Source organism: Lampetra fluviatilis, chromosome 54, assembly GCF_964198595.1.
Source record: "Lampetra fluviatilis chromosome 54, kcLamFluv1.1, whole genome shotgun sequence".
In the NCBI taxonomy this organism is placed as follows: domain Eukaryota; kingdom Metazoa; phylum Chordata; class Hyperoartia; order Petromyzontiformes; family Petromyzontidae; genus Lampetra; species Lampetra fluviatilis.
Genome location: NC_136328.1, coordinates 8017442 through 8041860, shown reverse-complemented (window position 1 = coordinate 8041860; position 24419 = coordinate 8017442). Strand labels below are relative to the sequence as shown.

At 44.0% G+C, this 24419-nt stretch overlaps 1 protein-coding gene across 4 annotated transcripts in view; it reads right to left on the bottom strand.

The window, feature by feature from the left end:
* The window catches only part of PCIF1 (phosphorylated CTD interacting factor 1), a 35758-nt gene that overhangs the window by 7985 nt on the left and 3354 nt on the right, over positions 1-24419 (bottom strand). The window contains exons 2-15 of one of the 4 annotated variants that reach the window (XM_078879693.1): positions 19525-19727; positions 17238-17362; positions 14965-15135; positions 13249-13361; positions 11246-11400; positions 10288-10435; positions 9696-9779; positions 9112-9211; positions 7750-7918; positions 4931-5118; positions 3747-3833; positions 1708-1895; positions 1293-1386; positions 147-322 (exon numbers count right to left, since the gene is read on the bottom strand). In XM_078879693.1, coding sequence (XP_078735819.1) covers positions 147-322; positions 1293-1386; positions 1708-1895; positions 3747-3833; positions 4931-5118; positions 7750-7918; positions 9112-9211; positions 9696-9779; positions 10288-10435; positions 11246-11400; positions 13249-13361; positions 14965-15135; positions 17238-17362; positions 19525-19727 — 2001 coding nt within the window. Of the gene's footprint in view, positions 1-146; positions 323-1292; positions 1387-1707; positions 1896-3746; positions 3834-4930; positions 5119-7749; positions 7919-9111; positions 9212-9695; positions 9780-10287; positions 10436-11245; positions 11401-13248; positions 13362-14964; positions 15136-17237; positions 17363-19524; positions 19732-24419 lie in introns of all 4 variants that reach the window. The other 3 variants (XM_078879694.1, XM_078879695.1, XM_078879696.1) reach the window with 3 other exon arrangements.

Sequence of the window (24419 nt, the reverse complement as noted above, 5' to 3'; positions counted from 1 at the left end):
AGTCTCTATGGCTAAATGGGGAACCTTTGAGTGCATGTATTTGTATGTACACATGTGTTTGTGAGTAAGCATGTCTGTGCGTGTGCGGAAGTGTGTTTGTGTGCATGCGTTTGTCTGCTTGTGTGTGCGTTCGTGGAAGCACGCACCCCTTGCACACGTGCTGCGCGCCGTTGCGGTACTCGTGCTCGAAGGCCGGCACCAGAACCTGGCGCCGCTTGAAGCGGCTCTCCTCCATGCGCAGCAGCGCCGGCGTGACAGGCTCGCGCCACTCGGGCACAAACACGATGAACGACAACGGCTCTGTCGAGCTCGACATCAGATTCTGCCAGTGTAGGGTAAGGGCAGACACAGTGTGAGGCTCACAGACACACTACCACGTGCGCAAAGATCTCTCCCCCCCCATGAAGCCTTTTCAAGGTTGTTGGGTCAGGTGCTGTCTTCTCTCCAGTGCCGATGTTGATACTTTGCACCAAGTACATGTACTGTAGATGACCGAGTCCATCTAGGCAAAGCTCAGGACTGGTCCAGATATCACTCTTGACTGCTGTTCCTCGTGACCAGGAATCTGAATCACGTCACTGGGGTTCATTGCGAAGTGCACTAAACGCTGCACCACTATTCCACCGTGGCTCAGACACTGGGACAACTGCATGCAGAGCACATTTCACCCATGATAAGATGATTTGCTTGCTTATGAGTGTTGGTGGTGCATGCCTGTAATATGCTTTAGAGATGAGGGTTGGCAGGACAGTAAGTGGATTCCTGAATCAATATGCAGATCTCATATGTATTGAGGTTTTTAATTAAACAGAGGTTTTTTGGGTTAGTTCGTGTAAATATAAATGTGTCGTTAAGCCCACCACAGCCAATTAATAAGGTTTATCACATAAACAAAACATGCCAATTAGTTACTAGTTTAGCACACCGGTGTGTTGTAGAGTAAAGCCACAACATTTTCCATTCAAGTACGGTGACATTTCACCGCTGATTACAACAGGCAGCAACATCAGGCGACAGCCAACATTGTGCAGAAATCCTCCGGTTTCAGTCTTAGAGGGGGGATAAATGTGGTGTCGTCAATTGAGCCAATTATTACAATTAAATCATAGCCAAATTGGTCGTCCTGTGGACAGACTGGCTCTTGCAAGAAGCACGTGGCATATCCCTCAATGACTTCAAATTTCACGGCGGTGGAGGGGAATCATTAAAAGCCAGCCGACTGACAATTCCCCTTATAATTAATCAGAGAAAAGTAAAGCAAGCAAGACGAGAAAAGCAAAACACCGCCTTACCTCAAAGTGATCCACCATGGCATTCATGAGTTCTTCTCCGAAGGGGGGGTTGGCTTCAAAGGAGCCGCTTACTGGATTGAAGTCCAGTATGGGCCTGTGGTGAGCAAGCGCAGGGTCACACAGCACAACGGGCCAGTGCTTTAACAACGGGAGAGTGAATGTCTTCCTCTGTTATCAAACAATCCAAAAAAATTGAGGGTGTGATGGGTGCAACTGTCAAGTTGTTTACCCACGGGAAGACCTACAGAGAGACGTTAGGCAGAGAATTCAAAGGTCATGATATGACTATGCAATCGTCGCAGAATCCGTCTGAAGGAAGTGACAGCAAGGTAAGGTGACAAAAATACAGCAGTGGCCGTGATAACCCCTTAACCAAGACCCTCGCGCCTACGCCGCTCGTGCACACGACTCTCACCCTCGAGAGCCAAAGTATCCGTCCGTGTCGGCGAAGGCGGAGCAGTACTGCCGGAAGTAGCAGTTGAGGGGCGACGCGAAGCACTCGAAGGTGACGCCAAAGTGTCGATGCAGTGCCTCGAACACGGGCACCGGCAGTGCGCCGTGCAGTCCTGCGCCCTCGCTGCCGCCCACACCGAACATGGTCTGCTGGCACGGACAAATGAAGAGAGCAGACAATGATACCTCTTTCTACCGTACAACAACCGAGCCGCGGCGAGCCAGCCCGGCACAGTTCAGCAGACGCCGGATTGCTTTCCCGCCGCAAAACTCGAGCCGTGCCTCTCGCAGCAAACGCAATGGATGAGCATACAGGGGACCCCTCGATTAATGTCGACTCAATTGACGTTGTTTCTTTATACCGTCGCCAATGCAATAGGAAGTAAATTCCCTAATAATGTCAAGACGTTTCCTTTTACATCGTCCTTGCTAGCAATGGGAACTACTTTGCGAGCTGGAGAGCGCCATCGCGTGTAGCAATAACGGGGCGCTGTCCAAGCATCCCTTGCATCCTATCTCAGTGTTTGTTCCGCTACGCCATATTATTGGCGTAGCTGAAGCTACGTCACCGGCGCACTCAGATGAAGGCGAGGCAGCAGACGATTCCGCCCCCCTCCTACTGCCAGTAACATCCACTACCACCCACCATCGACTACCATACGCCCGCTTCACATCATTGGCGAATGATAACGTATTAGAATTTACATTTCTTGATTAGGATTTATATCGTATTTATTTTATATTACATTATTTGGGTCTTTCGGTAAAGCCACGTAGATAGAAAAGATAATACAAATAATAACAATATCATCGTGGGTATGGCTCAGCTCTCTGATCTTACATTTACATGCAAATTTCATCTCTAGCTCCACCCATTTACCCTTGGACTACACCCATCTCAAATCTTTATAACATCCTGCCTCAGCAGCTCTCCCACCATATATTTTTCCTGCCTCAGCAGCTCTCCCGCTAAATGTTTTCACCTGATGACGATTGCTTGTGTTGCGAACGAAACGTCGTGATATTGTTATTATTTTTTCTATCTATGTGGCTTTACCGAAAGACCCAAAGAATATGAATTCCTGCAGTCACGAAAGCTTTAGGTCAAGATTTATTTTATATTGTGTTGCTGTGTTTCAACTTATAACGGTGTTTTTGTCCGGTAAAAAAGAACGTACACTGGAATGTAACCTCCGACTTTACTGTATTTCTTAGGAGGAAAATAGGTTCACTTAACATCGTTCCACTTCAAGTTGCACTCTTCCGGAATGCAACTACGAGATTAAGCGAGTAATCCCTGTACTTCCTCGTGTGTATGCGACGTAACATTGTATGACGCTCTTTAGCAAATTACCTATGACAACCCAATTCACATCAGCTGCTACTTTGCTGATGTGACCAGAGACATTGTGTGCGAGTTCAGAAGAGGCAAGCCGTGCCGACAAGACAAAAATATACGTGGCCAGGAGGGGGAGATAAATATTGTTTAGCTTAGTCTATTTAAGGTACGAAACAGGAGGATTTCTCAATAAATCTGGCTGCCGCCTGCTGATGCGAGTTGTAATTACTGGCGAAAAATCACTCAGATTGTAAATGTTGTGGATTTGCTCTCCATCACATCGGTGTCCAGTACCAGTAACGCATTTGCATGTTCTGTTTACATGGCAAACCTTACTAATTGGCAGTGTCAGGAGGTGGCGGCTTTAACGACACATTTATATTTACGCAATATAACGCAAAAAAAATCCGTATTATGGATAGTTTACTTTTATTTTTACTTATTTTTTTTATCAATTTGTTTACCTTTCCTATACTTTGCACTCCTATCGTGTTTTGTATTGTTTGTTGTTGTAACGTTCTGACCTGCCACTACTGGGCACTTGTGAAAGAGCTTTATAGCTCATCAGATTCCTCCAGTACAAATAAATATTCTGATTCTGGGTAGAGAGCAACACCCCGACAGCACCTGATTCGCTCAATTACTTCCAACTCCTCCCTTACCCGGTATCGCCGCAGTAGGCACCAGACACGCGCCAGGAACTTCTCAAAGCGGGGGTCGTCCGTGGAGCCCAGCCTGTATAGGTGCTCCTGCCGCACACAACAGCGAAGACGAGGTCTCGTTACAGCAGTGGAACGGTGACCGTGTCGGCAGGACGACTGGCGCATGTGCACAGGCGACCCCCGCACCTGCGACAATGGTCGCAAGTCGAGGCGTCGTAAGTCGAATCCTTATTTCCCATAGGCACAATGTTATAAATTGGGGTTCTGTTCCTGGAAACCGATCACATATCAATAAAATACCACAACTGACGACAAAAATGTACGTCAATAACCCTAACAAACATTTATTGAAACTTAACATAACTTTTACAAACAATTCTCAAGTAAAAACAAAAATTTACATCTTAAGTATTTATCTGCACGTGCATCACATTTCCTTTTCTCAGACATCGCGAAAGACGAAAATTTTTCAAAATTTACAAAGAAAGTGAAGAGCGTTGCGAAACAGACACCGCTTTCGCTCTACGCATACAGCGGAAGAACAAACCAGCGCCATCAGGCGACTCGGCTTCAGTAACAGTCGTTAGGGGGTCATAGATACGAGTTTTGGTCGTTATTGTGGGGGTCTAATTTACAATAAGTAAGGTCGTAAAAGCGGGGGTCACCTGTACATCTGAACGCTCCTGGCTAAGTTCAAAAAGCAGGAAACTCATGCAATGCTAAATATTTAATGTTGATGCGGAGAGCTGATGAACAATGTTCTCAAGTCTAGAGGGGGTTGATGGTTTCAGCCAAGTCATATCTGTGACTATGCAAAAATATATAACTTAATTAACATGTCCACTTAATTCAACTAACATGCAACTATGGATAAATCACACAAATTAGCTTTTTTTTGTACGCTGAACACCTTAATAGCAGGGCATGTAATAATGTGCACGTATGGAGGAAGCAACTGTAGGGATCTCAGAAATAGATCCATGTCATCTTCCAGAGGTCATTCTCTAACACGACGTAATACAACGCTTTCCAGTAAAAGTTCCAAATTACAATTTCTTCATCTCATGATATGATGCCAACACCGCAGCAGGCATTTAAACGACAAAATGTAACAACAACAAAAATACCACTTAATGTCATAAATCATGTAGGTAACAGCGTCACTGACACACACACACCCGTACCAGCTTGTTGAAGTAGTTTTGGTTGATTTTGACCATCTCCCCACGGTAGCGGAGGCAGGTCATGTCATTCTCTGTGTGCATCTCCACACGCGGCAGGGGCCAGGGGGGTATGGACAGGCGCGCTGGGAAGCAGTAAACCAGCCGATCAACAGCTGGAGGGACTGCCACCGCCACCGCAGCAGCCTCTTCTGCACCGAAAGAGAGACACGGGGGGAGGGTGGGGGAGGGTGCAAACGCGGTGAGCTGAGCACTGGGGGTAGGTAGGCAGGGACAGAGTTAGGCAATGGAGTAAGTGAAATAGATGGAGATTGCGGTAGGCAGATAATAGATAGGTACACAGTGAAACTGCCAAGCAATGATTTAGATAAAGAAAATAAGCTGAAAGAGAGGATGCAGGAAAAGAGGTAGATGTATAAATATTGAACTTTTTTCGAACCGTACGTAGCCCACCGTGCTAATCTCTGTGTAGCTAAACAGAGACAATCAGTCAGAGGTAGACAAAGAGAGGCAGATAGCTGGTAGAGATACAGCTGGACAATTACATCAAGAGTAAGATTAGCGGCCGTATTTGTCAAGTCTTGTGGAATGCCATTTCTCCGAGTATCATTAATTACCATAAAACCATTCCTGCTAAAATAGTCGAAGACGGTGCTCATAAATGTTACGCATGTACGTTGAACCTAAATAAATCGATATAAATACCATAGAGTGTGCTCTACAGTACACGAGCGTAGTGCCTGCCCAGGTGGAAATTTCACATTTCTATGGCGGGGCTAAGTGTCTCTACATATGATAACCACTGTAGTTGACTTCCCCACAGGGTGCGGTACTCATTTTAAGATGTCCGAAGGACAATGGGCCAAGTCAACCACCAACCGAGTATTTCACCGCACAACACCTCCGATTGAGAGCCGCTCACTCTACCGCCGAGTCACCTGGCCAGACACGATACAAGTGTAAGGGATCTGCGAGCCACCCTCACGCACACGCACCACTCAGACACGATACAAGTGTAAGGGATCTGCGAGCCACCCTCACGCACACGAACCACGCAGACACGACATCTCCGCTCTCACGAACACGCACCAATCACACGCGCGGGAATACGCTGGACGGGGGTCAGGAGTTAAAGGGCAAATGACGTCACCCGATCCAGAGGCGTACCAGACTTGGATGTGTATTGGGAGCAAGGGCGGAGAGGTTAAAAGGGGCTGTGGGACGTGTAGATTTGAAGCTTTCGTGACTGCAAGGATCCATATTCTTAGGTTTTTTTCGGTAAAGTCACGTAGGTAAAAAAAAAATCACAACGTTTCGGAAGCAACACAAGCCTCCGTCTTCAGGTGGAACAGTCACAGCACGATAGCTGATACAGCTAAGACGGAGGCTTGTGTTGCTTCCAAAACGTCGTGATTTTTATTTTATTTTTATTTAACTTTTATTAATTTAAATTTTTTACCTACATGACTTTACAGAAAAAACCTAAGATTATGTGGGACGTGTGTTCGGGGTGGGTTTTGGAACGAGTGTTGCTGTGCGTTGGTGAATTAAAGAAGTGCTTCAACTATTCTCCGACTCCTCTTCACAAGTGTCCCCGACAGAACACTTATCTTTTTATTTAAATATGTATGCACTGTGCGATATGTTCCTTGTTTTGAAATCCACTGCCAAGTTTGGCTGTGCAGTGCTCTACAGGCCCATAAATGGCTTTCTTCTCTTTATCTGGGTGCTCACTTGCTGTGAATGGCTGTGTGCTAATTACCAAAGATAATCAGGGTTCCTCTGCAGTTAAAGATGCGTGGACTTACAAGGCAAGACTCGAGGGTTGTTTGTATGACTCATTGGGTTCGGCTATGCCAGGCAGTTGCTATTTTTATATCCTGCAATGTAATCGTTTTACAAACATTATGTAACAATAATTATTTAAAAGTATGGGGTTAAATAAATCAAAGCCCTACTTCCAAGGGATTTGTATACCTTGTTTAACATTTATACAAGTTAGCTCTATTGGTTAGAGCACTTGAATAAAGCTAATAAAGTGAAACGCCAGTTGGGTTTCAATTAAGCCAATGATCCTTCCTGGTACTATCACATGATTACCACTGTTGAGAAAGCAACACGAGCTGCTGTCAAATGGAGAGGCTGGCTCTCACTACATTTAGAATTTCTCGGTGCAATCAATGGAGATATGCGCTGTCACACACTCAAGTTCGCATAGAGAAGACGATATCTAACTTACGTAATTTTTTGACTCCCTAATGATCTCTAACATTACATCACATGAAAAAAAAACCTATTAACTATTTTTCTTTGAACAGGTAAGGCCCACTGAGCTGTATATCGATTTTTCAGAAGCGACCTCTCCACAAATGATAGCTCCACAAAAAGGCTTATCTTGCGGAAATGTATAGCAGCCTAAACCAGTTTTCTTAATTGCAAGGCCCGCTGGCCACTTGCAGCCCCTGGTCGCCTTTAGTGCGGCCCCTGACGTGCGGCCCCCACCAATACACAAATGTGAAAACATCCCATCGTGCTGTCCAAAACACAATGTTTTCAAATGTGTGGCAGCCCTCACACTGTCTTATTGGCAAAAATGGCCCCCCTTTGAAAATGTATGAAGAACACGGCTCTAAACGCATTTTCCTCAATGTGCAGCAAAAATAACAGTGGACCTGGAGCAAAAATACACGAAAAAATAGCCTCTGGAAGGTGATATCACAACTACGTTTGAGATAATAAGAATTTACTCTCACATTGAGTTCCACATTTGAACCAAACCCAGGTAAACCCTTGCAGACCCAGCCAGTTGTTGGTCTCAGCACCTGGCAGGGCGAGCTTGTTCTCCTTGAGCATGTCCAGGTTCTTGTCTCGGATGCGCTTGACATAGTCGCAGGACAGCGTGAAGATCTTGGCGCAGATCCCCTCAACCGACTCCTTGGCCACCTCAGCCAGATGGGGGCCACACTGACGACGCAGGTGGTCCAGGCGGTCCTTCAAACCGCACACAAAACATGTACAGAGAGAGAGAGACATCTTATACGTTGTAATTAAACTAGCAAGATTTCGATTTAAAGCTTTCGTGACTGCAGGGATTCATCTTCTTGGTTTTTTCGGTAAAGTCACGTAGAAGGGAAGTAATAAAATAATAAAAATAAAACATAATAAAATAATTCTCACGACGTTTCGGCTACAACACCTGAAGACGGCTGCTTGCGTTGTAGCCGAAACGTCGTGATAATTATTTTATTGTTTTATTTTTATTATTTTATTACTTCCCTTCTACGTGACTTTACCGAAAAAACCAAGAAGATAAACTAGCAAGGTTATTCATTTGTCCAGAAAAGTCTGAGACTTCAAGACACTTTTTCAGAAAGGCCATTGCACTTGGAAGGTTTTGTCACTCATATTAACGGAGTTGTCTGCATGCGCGAGGAAACCACAGTACCCAGACAAAAGCACATAAAGAAGATAACAAAGATAACATAATGGTTCACGAACCCACTATCTCTATGACTCGGCTACCTGCCAGCTCTATGAACTATTTTTATAGTCCTAGATTACAGGCATGCACCAACACATGAACAACCATCTGTGCAGAGCTCTTTTTAAGCGTCACCTCCTCATTTTTGGTTTTCCCTAAGGCATCTGGTTCCTCTCACGTGCCTTAAATATAACTGCCCAAACATTCCAATGCAGAACCCTCCGAAAATAGATCCTTATCATCTCAGTGATGATTTAAAAAAAAAACTCATGTATTATTACCTCCGAGAACAAAAACAAAAAGTTTCGATTTAAAGCTTTCGTGACTGCAGGGATTCATCTTCTTGGTTCTTTACGTGACTATACCGAAAGAACCATAAAGAAAAACAAAAAGGTACAACATGTGGATTGGGTACATTCTCAGGAGGTGAAAGGTTGATGAAGGAAATTCTGGAAAGATTAATATACGTTGAACTTCTTTCAACATCGTACACAGCCAACCGTGCTAATCGGAGGTGTGGGGGAAGTGATTTTGGGAAAGAGTCCAAAAGGCAGAAAAAGATGCTTCTTGATGACTTGAATGAATGGGGTCCATCAAGTGAAATTAAGCTCAAGATCGGACAGGATGGAGGATATTGGGTCAAAGACTAGCCATTGGGCAGAGGACTAAAGATTTAAAAGGAGCACCCCCGAAGGTCACGCACCAGGTAGTCCTCCTTGGAGGGCGATGGCTCCTTCCGCAGCCAGTTGAACGTTTCCTCCACGTTCCACTTGACAATCTTGCGGCTGTCTGGGGACGCGTTCCTGGCGACACAAGGACACATGTTCCCCGGTAAGTTAGCTGGGAACCTGAATCGAACTCGCTGGGTTCCAGTGGTATGCAGCTGCACCACCTGATGTTATATTCATTTTTACGGATTAAAACTGGTAATTACAAGCAAAATGTTGTAAGCTAAAGCTATTTAACACTGTCCCGTTCCAATGACCTACATGTACATCGTAACTTTATCAGTAGCGAGGCTCCCACAAGGCCATGCCGGGAGGGCGTGTGGCAGAGTTTGGCGCCGGCTATCATAGAGTGCGGTCATGTCGCTCCAGTTCTCTGCGGCGAGTACCAAAAAACAACGGCGCTATGCCAGTCTAATTAAAATGAACACTGAACCGTTTGCACGTTCCGAGAACGGGACCCACCCTGCAGTTTCAAGTCATCTCCAAACGGAAAAGGGTCAAATGAGCAATTATGTATGAAGCACGACGTTTTTTCTCTCCAGAGTCGACAACCACTTGCCTGTTGTCGATCATGCGTTTTGCTGCCTCGGCATATTTAAACAGCTGCTTCTTCGCATCATCGCGATACTTGATGCGTGACAGCCTTAAGCGCGCACACACACACAGAAACTGCTGTAAAAAAACATCATTACAGAGCATTTATAGTATAAGCATTAAGGCTAGTATTGTTGAATCTACCCACCATAATCCACAACACGAACGTCAAGATACATCAGATCAGAGGCAACCCTTCTATTGCCACATTCAACAAACAAAAGCCACTGCTAGATAAACCACAGTCTCATTAAGTACAGTGTGAGAATCTAATCCTGGGTTGCATGGATAGTAACATCAAGTTCTAGCCACTATTCAATAAACACCAATTAAATAGTGAAACCTTGTCATTGTTCCCATTCTCAACAGTGCCTGTTATTGAGCCCACTGCTGGATAATAGGATTTGCACCTGCAGTGCTGTTCATGGGGATCAACATACTTCACCACACTGCTCAGAGCAGATTAAGGCAGGCAGCATACACGTAGACACGTATGAATACAGCACAATAATGGCGAGTAACCTGGAATTGACACAGCGTGGGCTGGCGAGCGTTACCGTATGGGGATGTCATTGAGGATTTCGCGGAACATGGACACCGACACGACGGGCTCGCAGTCGCTGGGCAGCATGGGGTCGCGACCTTTGTCGATCACTTTGCGCTCCAGCAGCCAGCGGTTGAATGACTCGCGTGGTGCGTCCACCCCTGTCCACGGCGCAGCAACGGAGAGGCCATTTGTATGGATTCTGATATTTTAATTACGAATGGCCTGCCCAGCTTCAAAAGGTTTCATCTCTGTGTGTACCTAATGCCATATATTAGACCAGTGTTTATCACTTATTTTCAGGGGGGGGGGGGGGGTCACTTTCGCCGATAAGACATCGGTGTGAGGGCTACCACACATTTTCAAACATTGAGTTTGACAGCACGATGGAGTCTTTTTACATTAGTGTAATGTCGAGGGACGGACATCAGGAGCCACACGGAAGGTGACCAGGGGCCGCCAGTGGCCCACAGGCCTTGCAATGAAGAACACTTTATTAGACAATATGTCTCGAAACACAACGTTATCGTTATATCATCGATTAATAATCACCATCATGAATGCTCCATCATCATTAATCAATTAATCATAAATCCATGTCAGTGATTCATGGAAGCCACAGATAAATTCTAATAGCAAGAATCTCCCACTTAACACCTCGTATTTTCAAAAAATGCGTAGCGATTGAAATGCACATTTTCTATTACTGGGCTGAATTTATCCATAGGACAAGTACTGTTGACTTCCCTGCAAAGCGATTGGCTGAGTCAAAGCCACAAACATTTAATCTTAAAAACATCCAAATAGCGAGCAAGTCGATCTACCAGAGGCACCTAAGCGGTTGTCTGAGAAATGGATGCTCATAATGAGTTTTCAAGGACCAATTCTGGTTAAAATAATAAATAATCTTCCTGCGGGAGAAACTACTATAGAGCAAGATGGGACCAGGGGGGCAGATGTGGCGCACGCACCCTCTCTCTGCTGGCACAACTCCTGGTACTGATGCCGCAGGCGCACCGTGAGCTGCGCACGGAACAACTCCACCTCGGGGTGAGGGTGGAACGTGTCGAACAGGCCCCGCTCTTTGATCACCGCGTTCGTCGGCACCTCCAGGTTCCAGTAAATTCTGTAGGGATGGTGAAAAGGGCAGGAGAGGAGGATGTGGCGTTGCAGATGAAGTAACAGGAAGGGTGAGGGTCTAAAATGTTCAAACAGTGGGAATCGGTCAACTAGTGAGTGTGCTACCCAGTTGGCCACTAGGTTACTAAAATTATCACGGCGAAGTGTTCTTCTCTGTTCGTGACCAGTGGTAGAAATTCTGAATTCTTAAAGCTGAAGATAAAACAGTAGAATTTGAATGATTGTGTTGTGCCAAACCTTTGCTGTGTCTCTGCAGCGCAGTAACTTTATCTGAACACCTTTTGAAATTTGTTGTTGCACAAGCTACACTGTAAGTGGCTAGAACAGACCACATGATCCCAATTGCAATGAAACACTACACTCATCCCTACAAAAATGGATGTATATTGTTAGGCATACCAGTGTGGAGCATAAAGAAAAAACACGATTCAACATGAAAAAGTAAAGTTGTTGTTTCACGAATGTTTTTTTATAAAATGCCCAGATATTTTTGTTCAATTCGTGGGCAAGTCAGGCACTTTCCCTTCGCCATCTCTTGCCGAACTCCCGAGGCAAAAAGGCCCGGTGGTGATAGGAGCGGGAGGGGGGTTGGGTTTCCAAGCCCATCTCTCTCTTCTATATAAATAAAGACCTTAATCTGTTGTATGTCTTAAAAACCTCGAGTGTACTTCCCGACAAGGTAGAAAGCTGAAACTTGGTACACATGTAGCTTTTAGAACAAGAACATGAAAAATCTGAAAATCCGAGATTTTTTCATTTTAAGGCCTCAAATCTCGATTTAAAGTGCCCCATAAACATGTTTGTGCATGTCATTCAGAAACCATTCAAAATTTAAGATTGCAGTTTTTTCGTTTAAACAGCAAAAAAAATCAAAGCGAGAACCATTGTTCTAGCTTTTATTATTTTTGAGATATTTCGGATTCAAGCAGGTTTGAACTACAGAATACGCATTTTGATGTTCAAATCTGAATAATTAGAAAATGGTAAAAGATAGCAGCTTCCCCTCAGAGTATTAAGTTCACAAATGATTGTGCTTTCTCATAAAAAAACAAATCTTAAAATTGAGCGGTTTCCAATGGGTACGTCTTTAAATATAAATTGAATGAAGTCAACAATTTGATGATTTTTTGCGGAAAAATACACATTTTGGAGTAGTTAGTGTTTGATCGTCGAAAAAAATTATAAAAACTCATCAGTTGAATTCTTATATTTATTGAAAACGTTTTCCTGGCGAACAAGCTTAATGAACGTGTATTGTATAAACAATTAAACAAATGTGCCGTGATTGACTAAAATGGGTCGCTCATAAGAAACGTTGTGCAAAGCAGCAGCAACAGCATTAGTCGCACTGTTCAACTTTAGCCTGACGCCAAAGTCAGTCTCTCCCTTCTAGGCTGATGAGAGTTGACTTCTCAGTGGTATGCAATTCATACACCCCCATATAAATCATGGGATGAGCTCAACGCCATATAAAATCAGAACTTACAACCACTCTCATTGAATTTATGCCTCGTACAACACCACAACTAAACAACTTAAACTGAAAAATATGCCGGGGAAAAAAATGTTCATAAAAAAAACAAGATTGTTGTTAAAATAAAAACTGACATAGGAGGGTCAGTGGGCTGAATCAACACCAAACAAGTAAGGATTCTAACTTGCAACCTTCCAATTGCGAACCAATCACTCTTCCGGTGAGCCACCTGGCCAGACCAGCTAGCCATGAATACAAACTTAAGAGAACGCAAAATAATTACATCAAATTTTAACAAAAGCACTGAAGAACAATGCAGTGCTTGGGAGTGGAAGCAGGGGACATGCTGGCAAGGCGTACGGGAAGGGCAGGGTGGGAGGCTTGGGCTTCTGTGTGGGACTAGCAAATCCAGCCTCCGCCTTCCAGCCCTTGGGAACAGGCGTCACTGGAGTCACCGGCATCACGTCCTCCGACTGAGTGGTGGGGAAAAAGACAAGGGGGTTTGGAGGCAGAAGACAGTGGTATGGACAATCAATAGCAAACAAAACATCAACTCATCGCAAGGGTTGATAATAACAATATTTTGTAGCCTAACTCAGTGAAAAAAAGTCACGCTAAACTAACGCAATACAAGCCAATACTTTTAGTGGGTGAGAATCGGTTCTAAGAGACGAGATAGAGAGCACTTTTGCCAATCAAGAACTTTAAATTTCAACTCGGAAAGAGCAAAGCAACTGGCAGTTAAGTCAAAGAATAGTAAAGCATTGATTGCTTGTGTTTCTTGTTAGGCTGATGGAAAAAGGTTTTACTCAGGTACACAAACAATTTAACATTTATGGAATGCATTGGGAGTGACGGCTAAAAAGCAAAGGAGCATTTCAGAGCCCACCGACACCAAATCAGATCCTGGGTAATTGAAATACCAATCAGTTATATATGTAACATTATTAAGTCGTTATTACCTGCATTATAAGCCAACACTGATAACATAATTGGCTACGTGGGCACCTACGACAAAAAGAATACTGCTTTAATCTGATATGGAGCCAACAGTTTCCCTTCAGATAACCCAATCTCCTCAAACGTAAGTTGTGCTACAAGAAAGGTCCCATATTAAAGTGGTGCTGTGTTACGAAAGCCATCCTGCGTAAGAAATAAATCCATAACCGATGAGGTCCCAAATTTCATAAATGGCTTTTCCTTGTAACACCAGGCAAGCCAGGGGCTTTTGTTTAACAGGCTACATACAGTCTGATGATGATTCAGAGTCGAGTTAAAATCGATAGTTTAAGGAAATGCTAACTGCAAAACACTGGTTGAAAGGGTCCAGAGGTTGACAGGCCAACATTTTATTTGTGCAATGAAACGGATTCGTGTCTGTTGTTGATTTATAATTATATTGCAGCAACGTTTGACGTTTCACTCCACATGCTGTGGAAGCTTCTTCCGCAACTGAAACTTCTTCACAAAGTGAAGCTTCCACCCAGTGCGTGAAGCGAAACTGTCAGACATCACGAAAACGCACGGCAAAACTTAAAAACACATCGATTGGAGAGCTAAACAGCGCAACCGTGAAAACCTAAGCAGCACTGTTATTTTATTACACAGAGCTATTACTACATTTTAATCCTTTACAATTCCGATGGTGTATGCGCAAAACAACATAAAACAAAACTGATGACGAATGTGTACATGTACATCACCTTTTCTTCCGATTCTGTTCCGATCACATACGTGCACGTCATCGGAATGGAATCGGAAGAAAGAAATATCGGCATGTCTTCAAGTCGGAACACGTACTGGAACTCCCACAAGGCCATGCGGGATGGCATGTGGCACAGTTTAACGGCAGCTATCATAGAGTACACGTTTGTGTCGTGACAGTTCACTGCGGTAAGTACAATATCTTTAAAAACAGCGGCGCTACGCCTCTAAATAAAAATAATGCTGAACCGCTTACGCGCTCCAAGATCCGACGGTGAACGGGACACCCACCCTGCAACTTGCGGACGTCTCGTAACGAAAAAGGGTTTAATTACACACTATCTTTTCTTTCAAAGCTCCTGCCATGCACACCTTGGTCCGCTTGGACACGGCACTCGCTGCCCCTGCGACGCCGGCCCCGATCTCCTCCGACAGCCGGCGCTTCCTGAGAGCAGCATCCTCGACGGAGGCTCCGGTGGCGCCCGCCGCAGGTGCGCCCGGCGCCCCGCCAACAGGGGCCGCATTCAGACCCAGCGGATCTGACTGCACGACAAAAGCACCACACCACAGCATCAGTAACAATGGTTGGTAACACAGCTGTAGGGACCATCTCTTGTGATGCACTACAACTACTTAGCAGGAGTAATACGATTTGCACTGTGGATTTATATCACATCCAAATGGAGCTACATCTCAAGGTTTGGGGGGGGATAACTCATATAAAAAAGTAAACTAAATTTGTATTTTACCAGGTAGGACCTACTGAGCTATTATATATTTTACAGAAATGACCTGGCCTCAAATTATAGCTCAACAAAGTGGTTTATCGCGTGGAAATTTATAGCAGCCAAATACTGTAAATGCATGTGTCTAAACGTAGAGAGAAAAACTGGAGGACCTGAAGAATAATCAACACGACTACGGGGAGAACACGCAAACTCCAAATATACAGGCGTCAGGGTCAGGATCGAACCCATGGCCTCCTGAACATGAGGCAAGGTAGTTAACATCTCGCCACTGCGGTGCCCTACAAATGTGCAGCCCACTGTATAGACCATAGAAGAATTGTGCACCAAGTCAATGCCCAAAGGTGACCTTAACTCACAACATTCCAATGCTAAGTTTGTAGTTCCTGCCCAAGTGTCAATTAGCCAGACTTTTAAAACTAATTATCACCGTCGGCAAAAGGTAAAACACGGGACTCTCCTGTGACGTACTGAAACTCTTCGGTAACAGTGGTAACACGCGTATTAACACAGGCACATTTCAGCAAAAGCGGAAGTGCATGAACGAGAACCAAATCCTATGCTAATTAAACTGCTAGCCTTCAAACCAACATCATTCCAGCGCTGGCTCCACTGCGACAGAAACAATTAGCGACATTGTATGTATGCTGAACTTCTTTCGCACCATGCGTAGCCAACCGTGCTAATCGGAGGTGCCGGGGAAAGACATTCTTTGATCAACAATGCTTTATTAATCATCAAGAATCATACGTTGACATGTTTATCCTCTTCCTTTGTAAGTATTGCTTTGCATTTGGAAACAAGTAAACCCGTAAAAACAAAGTTTTTCACTATAAATCCTTTATATGCGTGGCGGCTAGAGTCTTCTCGTCCTCTGGCTTGAGATGGCTGCCACCTATGGGTCAGATGATTGTCTGCAAGTATTAAGCAATTGGCAATTAAATATTTAATTTGTTTTCCCTAAACAGTGCAAAATTTTGCACGGTCCTAAGCAAGCAAGCGAACTTAATATAAAGGATTTAAAAATATATTCGCCTGTGGAGGATGTGGGGATCGATCCCGCGACCTTTGGCATGGAAAGCGAGGGCGCTACCAACTGCGCTACTCCGCCACGGCCTGTGGAGGGGTTACGCTCTGGGCTCTTACACTGTCACGTTCAGCCAAAGCCATGAATGAGTTTTATTTGAATATATGTAAAATAATTTTTTTTTGCCTAAAAAGTGTAAAATTTTGGGAATTTTTTTTCACGAACATTAATTGTCTCGCGCAACGAGTCTGTGTGGAAAATGTCAGCTCGATTGGATCACGGGAAGTGGGTTAAAAAACGACCGAAAGATTTGCACGGTCGTAAGCAAGCAAGCAAGCACGCAAGCAAGCAAGTAAGCAAGCACGCAAGCAAGCGAACTTAATATAAAGGATTTAAAAAAAAAACGAATACACAGAGAAACCCCACACCTACGTGAGGATGATAGTCAAAGGCCACACAGACAGGTTCAGGAACCCCCCCCCCCCCAATTCTTGCACTGTGACTGTCTGCCTCGCAGTCCAAAGAGGGCAAATCTGGTGGATTCATTGTACATGATGAAACCTAGAAACATAGAAACCTTGCCCCTAAAGCACTGTAACACAGGCATGCACCACCACGCCCAGCTCGGTGACCTACTAAGCCACCCAGTCACCCATGTGAACCCTTGAGGCTTGTACTTATGAGGTCAAAAGGGTGTATGTATGCATGAACTTCTTTCGCACCGAACGTAGCCAAGCGTGCTCATAGGTGATGAGGATTTTAACTCGAAAGGGCAACGAAACACAGAAAGTAGTAATAAAACAAAAAGCAGGTGTCTATTGGTGAGACATGTGGCTACAGGTAGGTTTGGAGTAGGGAGGAGGGGCCCTTACAATGACATCGTGCTGTCCCAACGCAGGCAGCTCCCACAGCGACTGCTTGGTGAAGCGGTTGTAAAAGTAGGGCCGGTTCTCCCGTCGGCTCCAGCACTTACTCCAACCGCCTTGGATGAGTTCATCTGTCATTACAATTTTCCACACACGCAAATAGACGTCATTCTGTAGACACATACTGCTGATGTGCAACTCCAAGTGTTGAGCTTCATTACTAAGTAAAATTGAACTGTGAATATTTTTTTACATTCAGCGCACCACTGTAGCGCACTCTAGCGACATTACTAGCGTAAGACTGCCAAACATGGTGTACTATACAGGAAAACCTCGCCGTAAGTGGTTTTATCGAACACGTTTCGGCTATACACGGTTTACTTAAGGAGGTCTGCTTTCCGTTACACAAGGGTGATGTTTCGGTGATACACGGTTTGACGTTGCTCAGATTGTTACAAATATAGTCATTAGATAGGCTTGAGAGAGGCGAGTGCTGTACGCATTGCCGCATGTATATAGCCGTCCACTCGTTGGTCACACGGACGCCTAGATGGCAAATCATTAATGTTAAATTGAGTGTTCAAGGGCAAACATTGGGCTGGCAAAAATCAGTGCCAGGGTGCAAGCATCGGGCGGGAGTGCCATGCTGTGGGAAGAGCAATGGAGACGGTGGGGTCTTGTGTTGAGGTGAAAATTAAAGAGTGTACACCCACACAAGAAATGGAGAGCGACTCCGCATCCTTTATTTACAATAAGGGGCGGAAATTATGAAGAATTAGTTCAAAGAAGAACGTGGGTTATAATTACGGACCCAGGAACTAACCCTATTTCCCATGAGGTCAATTAATCGTCGAACGCGGTCTTGACCAACATAGCATTTTCCAGGAACGTAACCCGTGTTCGGCGAGGTTTTCCTGTACACTATTAATATAATTACGACTCTACAATGGAAACAGGGAATGTCAAAGTGGACAGATGACACCAAGATTACCATGCTTTGTTTATATACCATTACTGCACTACTCACTCGACATTAACCCACAGCCTCAGTAATCCACAGCGCATACTAGAGTACAGTCATACCTCGGGATACGACCGCTTTGGAAACAATTAGCGACATTGTGGTATATGTCGTGTTTTGACGAGAGAAAAAATGTCTTGGGATACGACGTCTTGCTTGGGATACGACGCGCTTGCTAGAACTTGTATGGGTCGGGATGAGTCACCGCGTACACAATACTGTTACGGCTCTGACAAGCCTGGGGAGCCTCAACCAGGTCCAAGTCAAGAAAAAAAGACAGAAAAAAGAAAGAAAAAAACCCCAGAATTTCAGCTTCCTGAAGTTTTAGTGGAAGGGGACTCTCCTTCCAAAAAATAACATCTTCTCCCCTTCCTCACCACCATCCTCGTAGGCTATCAACTCCTCTCAGCAAGGTAAAGTGGTGTTAAACTTTATTTTTTATTTCAATTTATTTATGCATTTATTTTAATTAATGTATGCATTTTAGTAATAAGTAGTGTGTAAATTATTTTATACAACTCCATTAATGTATATGCCATATAAAATATAATTTCTTATACTCTGGAACGGATTATGTTCCTTTCCCTTTATTTCTTATGGGAAAAATTCGTTTGGTATACGTCATTTTCGGTACAAGTCCTATCTTCTGGAACAAATTAACGACGCATACCGAGGTACCACTGTACTTTTACCTACATTCACAAGGTGTGCAGCCATTGACCCGAGATCGGTCACAGCACATGCTGTACAGTGGGAAATCTAATGCCGGCACACCATTGTTGAAAATGGAAGCTTAGGATTTAAGTGGTGAATCGCATTGTTATTTTCTTCAAAGAAGCAAATTTTAACTGTCGCACTGCCATATTTTTTTTATATCTAACAAAATGCTTATAAATTTAAAGTGTAAAAAACAAAGCTCTGATCTGGTATTTGAATAGCGAGGTTGCATGTCCAGAGCTCTCCCTTATGCCATTATTGGATTGACGTCATATTACCTCATGGCAGTGATGTCTCTTTTCTGCTATAATGATGTGTCTGACCAGAACCTTTTTGGATAACTTTTAGCACACACGTTGAACAACCAAGACCACAAAATCATCATATTCATCTACAAGACAAGTTTATTTTGTAATTTGGATTATACAGCTTCCTTTAATGAAAGAAATGGCTCCTTAACAATGGCAGCGCTTACTGAAACATATGACATGTACAAATGGGGCACATTCAATGACCCAACGAATGAATAACGCCGCTTGGGCTCTGTGTGCTGACCGGGCAAGTCTTGCACCAGTGGGGGCGACAGCGGCTGAGCGTGCGCCACCGGCACGGGCTGGGGATGTGCCGGACTGGCTCCAGGAGCGAGGGCTGGCACCGCTGCCACCACCGCCACCGCCGTCGCCGCCGCATGGTTGTTGCGGGCAGAGTTGTGCTGCTCGGCAGACATTGCCGGCTCCGCATCCGGCCTCACGGCCTTGCTGCCTCGAGTAAGCACGCACAACACGCGTACATACATACATACACACAATGCTTTATTAGTTGTCAGACAGCTGCTCCCCCTCAAGCTAGAGTGGCGCCTATTTGGTCTCTCCCCTGATGCCCTCTCAACCCTGAAAGCTACCTTTTCTTGGTTCACCACACCCAGAAATTCTAGGCCCTTGTATCCAAAACATTCAATTAACTCTCAGGGCTAAACAAAAATTCTGCAGACGCCTCGTACGCCTTGAGACCAGTGGTCCTCAAACTTTATTTTGGCGAACTACTTCAAAATTGCGGGGAGATCTCCGGAAAACGACTTGGTTAACTTTTTTTCTTTTGCAAATCAACGCAAGTTACTCACATTTATAACCACAGTCTTACATTTCCAATGTGATGTATGTGCCTGTTTCTGCGAGCAAAGTTCTGTGAAGTCGAGTGCAACGTTTGGCAGCTTTAGCCTCGGGTGAAATTCAGCATTCATCCTACTTCTGTATTTGGATTTTGAGGGTGGCAAGTGATGAAAAAGTCCTGCTCCAAACAGGTATGTAGTTAGAAAAGAGCATAATAAAATACTGCTATGTCTTCTAGATTTGAAGCTTTCGTGACTGCAAGGAATCATCTTCTTAGGTTTTTTCGGTAAAGTCACGTAGAAAGTAAAATAAAATAAAAACAAAAATCACGACGTTTCGGAGGCAACACAAGTCTCCGTCATCAGGTGGGACCGTCACAGCCAGATTAGCTGTATCAAGTGAGGCAATGATTCAAGATGTAATCCCTTAAAAGCGAGTTGAGGGGGGAGGGAGAGGGAGGGGGGAGCTCATCAGACTATGGTAGCCAATGAAAGGAACGTATCGGGAGGGAGGGGGGGCGAGGCCAAAAGGGTGGGCGATGGACGTGGAAGCGCTTGTGCGCAAGCAGCCAATTACTGCACACGCCAACACAATGGGATGTTAACACTCGGTAAAGTATAGTAAAATAGTGCCTGTCAGATAAGATGGTCCAAAAAATTTGTGATTAAGTCTTTTTTGCGTGGTTGATAACATCTTTCCAATGATTACTAAGTTTGTACCCATCATCACGGTTGAAATTATGTCTGTGTTTGTATATTTGTATGGCTTCGGCTACCATCAAAGGTTTGTACACGAAGCCATACAAATATACAAACACAGACATAATTTCAACCGTGATGATGGGTACAAACTTAGTAAAGACTTAATCACAAATTTTTTGGACCATCTTATCTGACAGGCACTATTTTACTGTACTTTACCGAGTGTTAACATCCCCAGTTATTTTAACAGTACTCTCTTCATTGTTCAGCCAGCATTGGTATAAACATGGGCATTTTCGTTCTTTTGTCTATCATGTGTATCAGACACCCCCTCCCCCTCTCTCTCCATTGTGTTGGCGTGTGCAGTAATTGGCCGCTTGCGCACAAGCGCTTCCACGTCCATCGCCCACCCTTTTGGCCTCGCCCACCCTTTTGGCCTCGCCCCCCCCCCCGCCCCCCCTCCCTCCCGATACGTTCCATTCATTGGCTACCATAGTCTGATGAGCTCCCCCTAAGTTTGTGCCCATCATCATTTTCGTTCTTTTGTCTATCATGTGTATTAGACCTCCCCTCCTCCTCTCTGCCCATTGTGTTGGCGGGTGCAGTGGCTGGCCGCTTGCGCACAATCGCTCCATTGTGTTGGCGTGTGCAGTAATTGGCCGCTTGCGCACAAGCGCTTCCACGTCCATCGCCCACCCTTTTGGCCTCGCCCCCCCTCCCTCCCGATACGTTCCTTTCATTGGCTACCATAGTCTGATGAGCTCCCCCCTCCCTCTCCCTCCCCCCTCAACTCGCTTTTAAGGGATTACATCTTGAATCATTGCCTCACTTGATACAGCTAATCTGGCTGTGACGGTCCCACCTGATGACGGAGACTTGTGTTGCCTCCGAAACGTCGTGATTTTTGTTTTTATTTTATTTTACTTTCTACGTGACTTTACCGAAAAAACCTAAGAAGATACTGCTATGTCTGCAAGTTCCACTGGAAAGTAATCTTCAAACGGTTTCTTGGGAGCAATAAGATTTTCTTCAACCGCATCTTTTATTTTGTTGTCAAGAACCAGGTCATTCTCAGACAGAAACCCTTACAATGTTGGATATGCGCAGAAATGATCATTCTGTACGCGACATGCAAACAAGTCCAGTTTCTTGATTTTGTCTCGCATTTCCAAGAGTCACCGAAACTTCCTGCAGCCTCATGTTCAGCCCATTAAGGTGTGTGATTATATCAGTGGTAGGCCAATCACGAGAGCAAGGATGACTCTTCAAAACTGCTTGCGAATTGGAATGGTGTCTTAGAAATAGCTGTACTTATAAACGTAGCTCGAACAAGCGAGTAAATACTCTGCCTCTTGACAACCACCGTGCTTCTGTTTGAAGAAGTTGGACATGGGGCACTACCCATTTCATTGCAGTCCAGAAAAAAATCGAGAATTCATAGGTCATTAACAATAATTCACAGCAGAATCCAAAACGGCCTTCATTTCCACTGGCATTTTCTTTATCGAGCATCTCTTGATTAATTCTATAGTGCACCAATTTAGCATTGGGTGGCGATGTGTGGATACAAGTCATTAACCCCACTGTCTTCCCTGTCATTGCTTGTGTAATGTTAAATATATTTACACTTTGAAGTTTTTTGGGGAATAAACTGAAACACTGCACCAGTCCAGCCGAGGACAATACACAGATTCAGCCCGATATGGTCACGAGCCTAATATTTTTGGTGTTAAAAAAGAAAAAGCATCCTGCAATTGTGAAAACAGCAGATGTAAATTAAATGTGTAATTCTGTGCTTCAAGAAAGCAAGTAATGAATCCAATGTTGGCATGGTCGCCGTTAAGTTAAAAAGAGCATGATAAATCATCGTTCGTCAACACTGACATCGGAGCACCTGTTAAATCATCTGCCGACAGAAATGTCTGGCTAAGTATCAAAACAAGCCAATAATGGTATGAAAGCTTGGACAGAAATAAAAAAAATTAGGCTACCTTTACTTGAATGACACCACACCGTAAAATCCATGAAATTTAATAAAATGCGACATTTACATCACAAGCTTTCCAATGAAGCACATCATTACTTGAGCATCAACGTCAATCGGTTAAATACATAATTCTCAGACAAAAAAACGTCTAATCAGTCTAAAAAAGAAGCCCCCTCCATTGCTCATTCAATCCCTGCAGGTAAACATTAGCCTTACAGAGTACCGTAATTTTATATACGAGGTGCCAGGTCATTAAGATTCGCTGTGCGATTATCTGGGATGTAGAAAATTAGAAATAGGGGGATAATTAAAGACATCGGAGGGTAAAAATACGGCTTCACTGTTCTTATTTTATTGAACCCTAACCATAATCCAACAATCTCCAACAGGGATTTGAACGAGTGGCATTGTTAATGCTTCAATTATAGCACTACAAAACTTCCCAGCCATTCGGCGAGTCTTTGGTAATTTCCAACTCTAGGATATGTATCTAGAACTTATTTTGCACCTCATGTAGCCAACCGTGCTAATCGGAGGTGCGGGGGAAGGACAACAAACTAAACACTAAAATAATTTCTAAAGAAATGAGCTTTCAATCTAGATTAAAAAGTGCACAGCTCCAGTGGCTTCCTAATATCGGAAGAGTGTTCCAGACGGCCGCAGAAAGTGCATCTGAAAGGACGCGATTGGGGTTAACATAAGCACACAACAGCTTCGTTTTAGAATTCGCCAGATCTTTTACGAACCATATCTTCCGATAAATGGTAAACCTTTGAAACCACAACTATATGTATTGCATCAGAAGTCATCAGCAAACTTGATGGCATGACAAGCACGTGGATGACCCCCTGGGCAACCCACCACCCACCTGACCATGAGGGAAAACATAAAGAATAAATAATGTCAACAAAAAGTCCTCACTGAACCCAAGCTGTTCAGCCCTTAACATTGGGTGCATGGGCCACTGATAACAGCCGACATTATATCAGAAAATGTAAACAAAACATCGCCATTCACAGATGTCATACTTTTGGCTGAAGCCAGTTATTTTGTCATCTCCTTGATCCCATACAGCAGATGTATGAATGTAGAACTTCTTTCGCACCGTATGTATCTAACCGTGTTAATTGGAGGTGCGGACGAAGGGCAACTAAACACAAAAAGCGGTTGTAAATAAATTATGGCTTATTAATTTTCTACTTTACTATAAAACATACTCTTGACAAATGAGAAATGATGGAGAAAACCTTTAAACTCCAAGTAAATGTCTCCTTTCAGAAACCTCCATGTATCAATACTTCAAAACATCACCACAAAATTGTTAAAAAATAATAACAGCACAGTTAAAAATGAGTCCCATATCGCTTAGAATTGCTATAATATCCTAAATAAACATAGAGAAATAGTAAGGGGGATTTCACAGAGAACTCATTGTAAACTATGAAATGTATACACATACAAATGTTGGTCATATTATACCAAAAATGTCACACACACGACTATGTTTGAAGTCACCCTGAATATCCGTGAACTGTGTGAGAAACCTTATATATTTAATAATGTACTCGATATGCATCCTTTCCAAAATGGCATACAAATACTGTAATGATATATGCCATTTATATATGCCATTTAATGGCATATATAAATCAT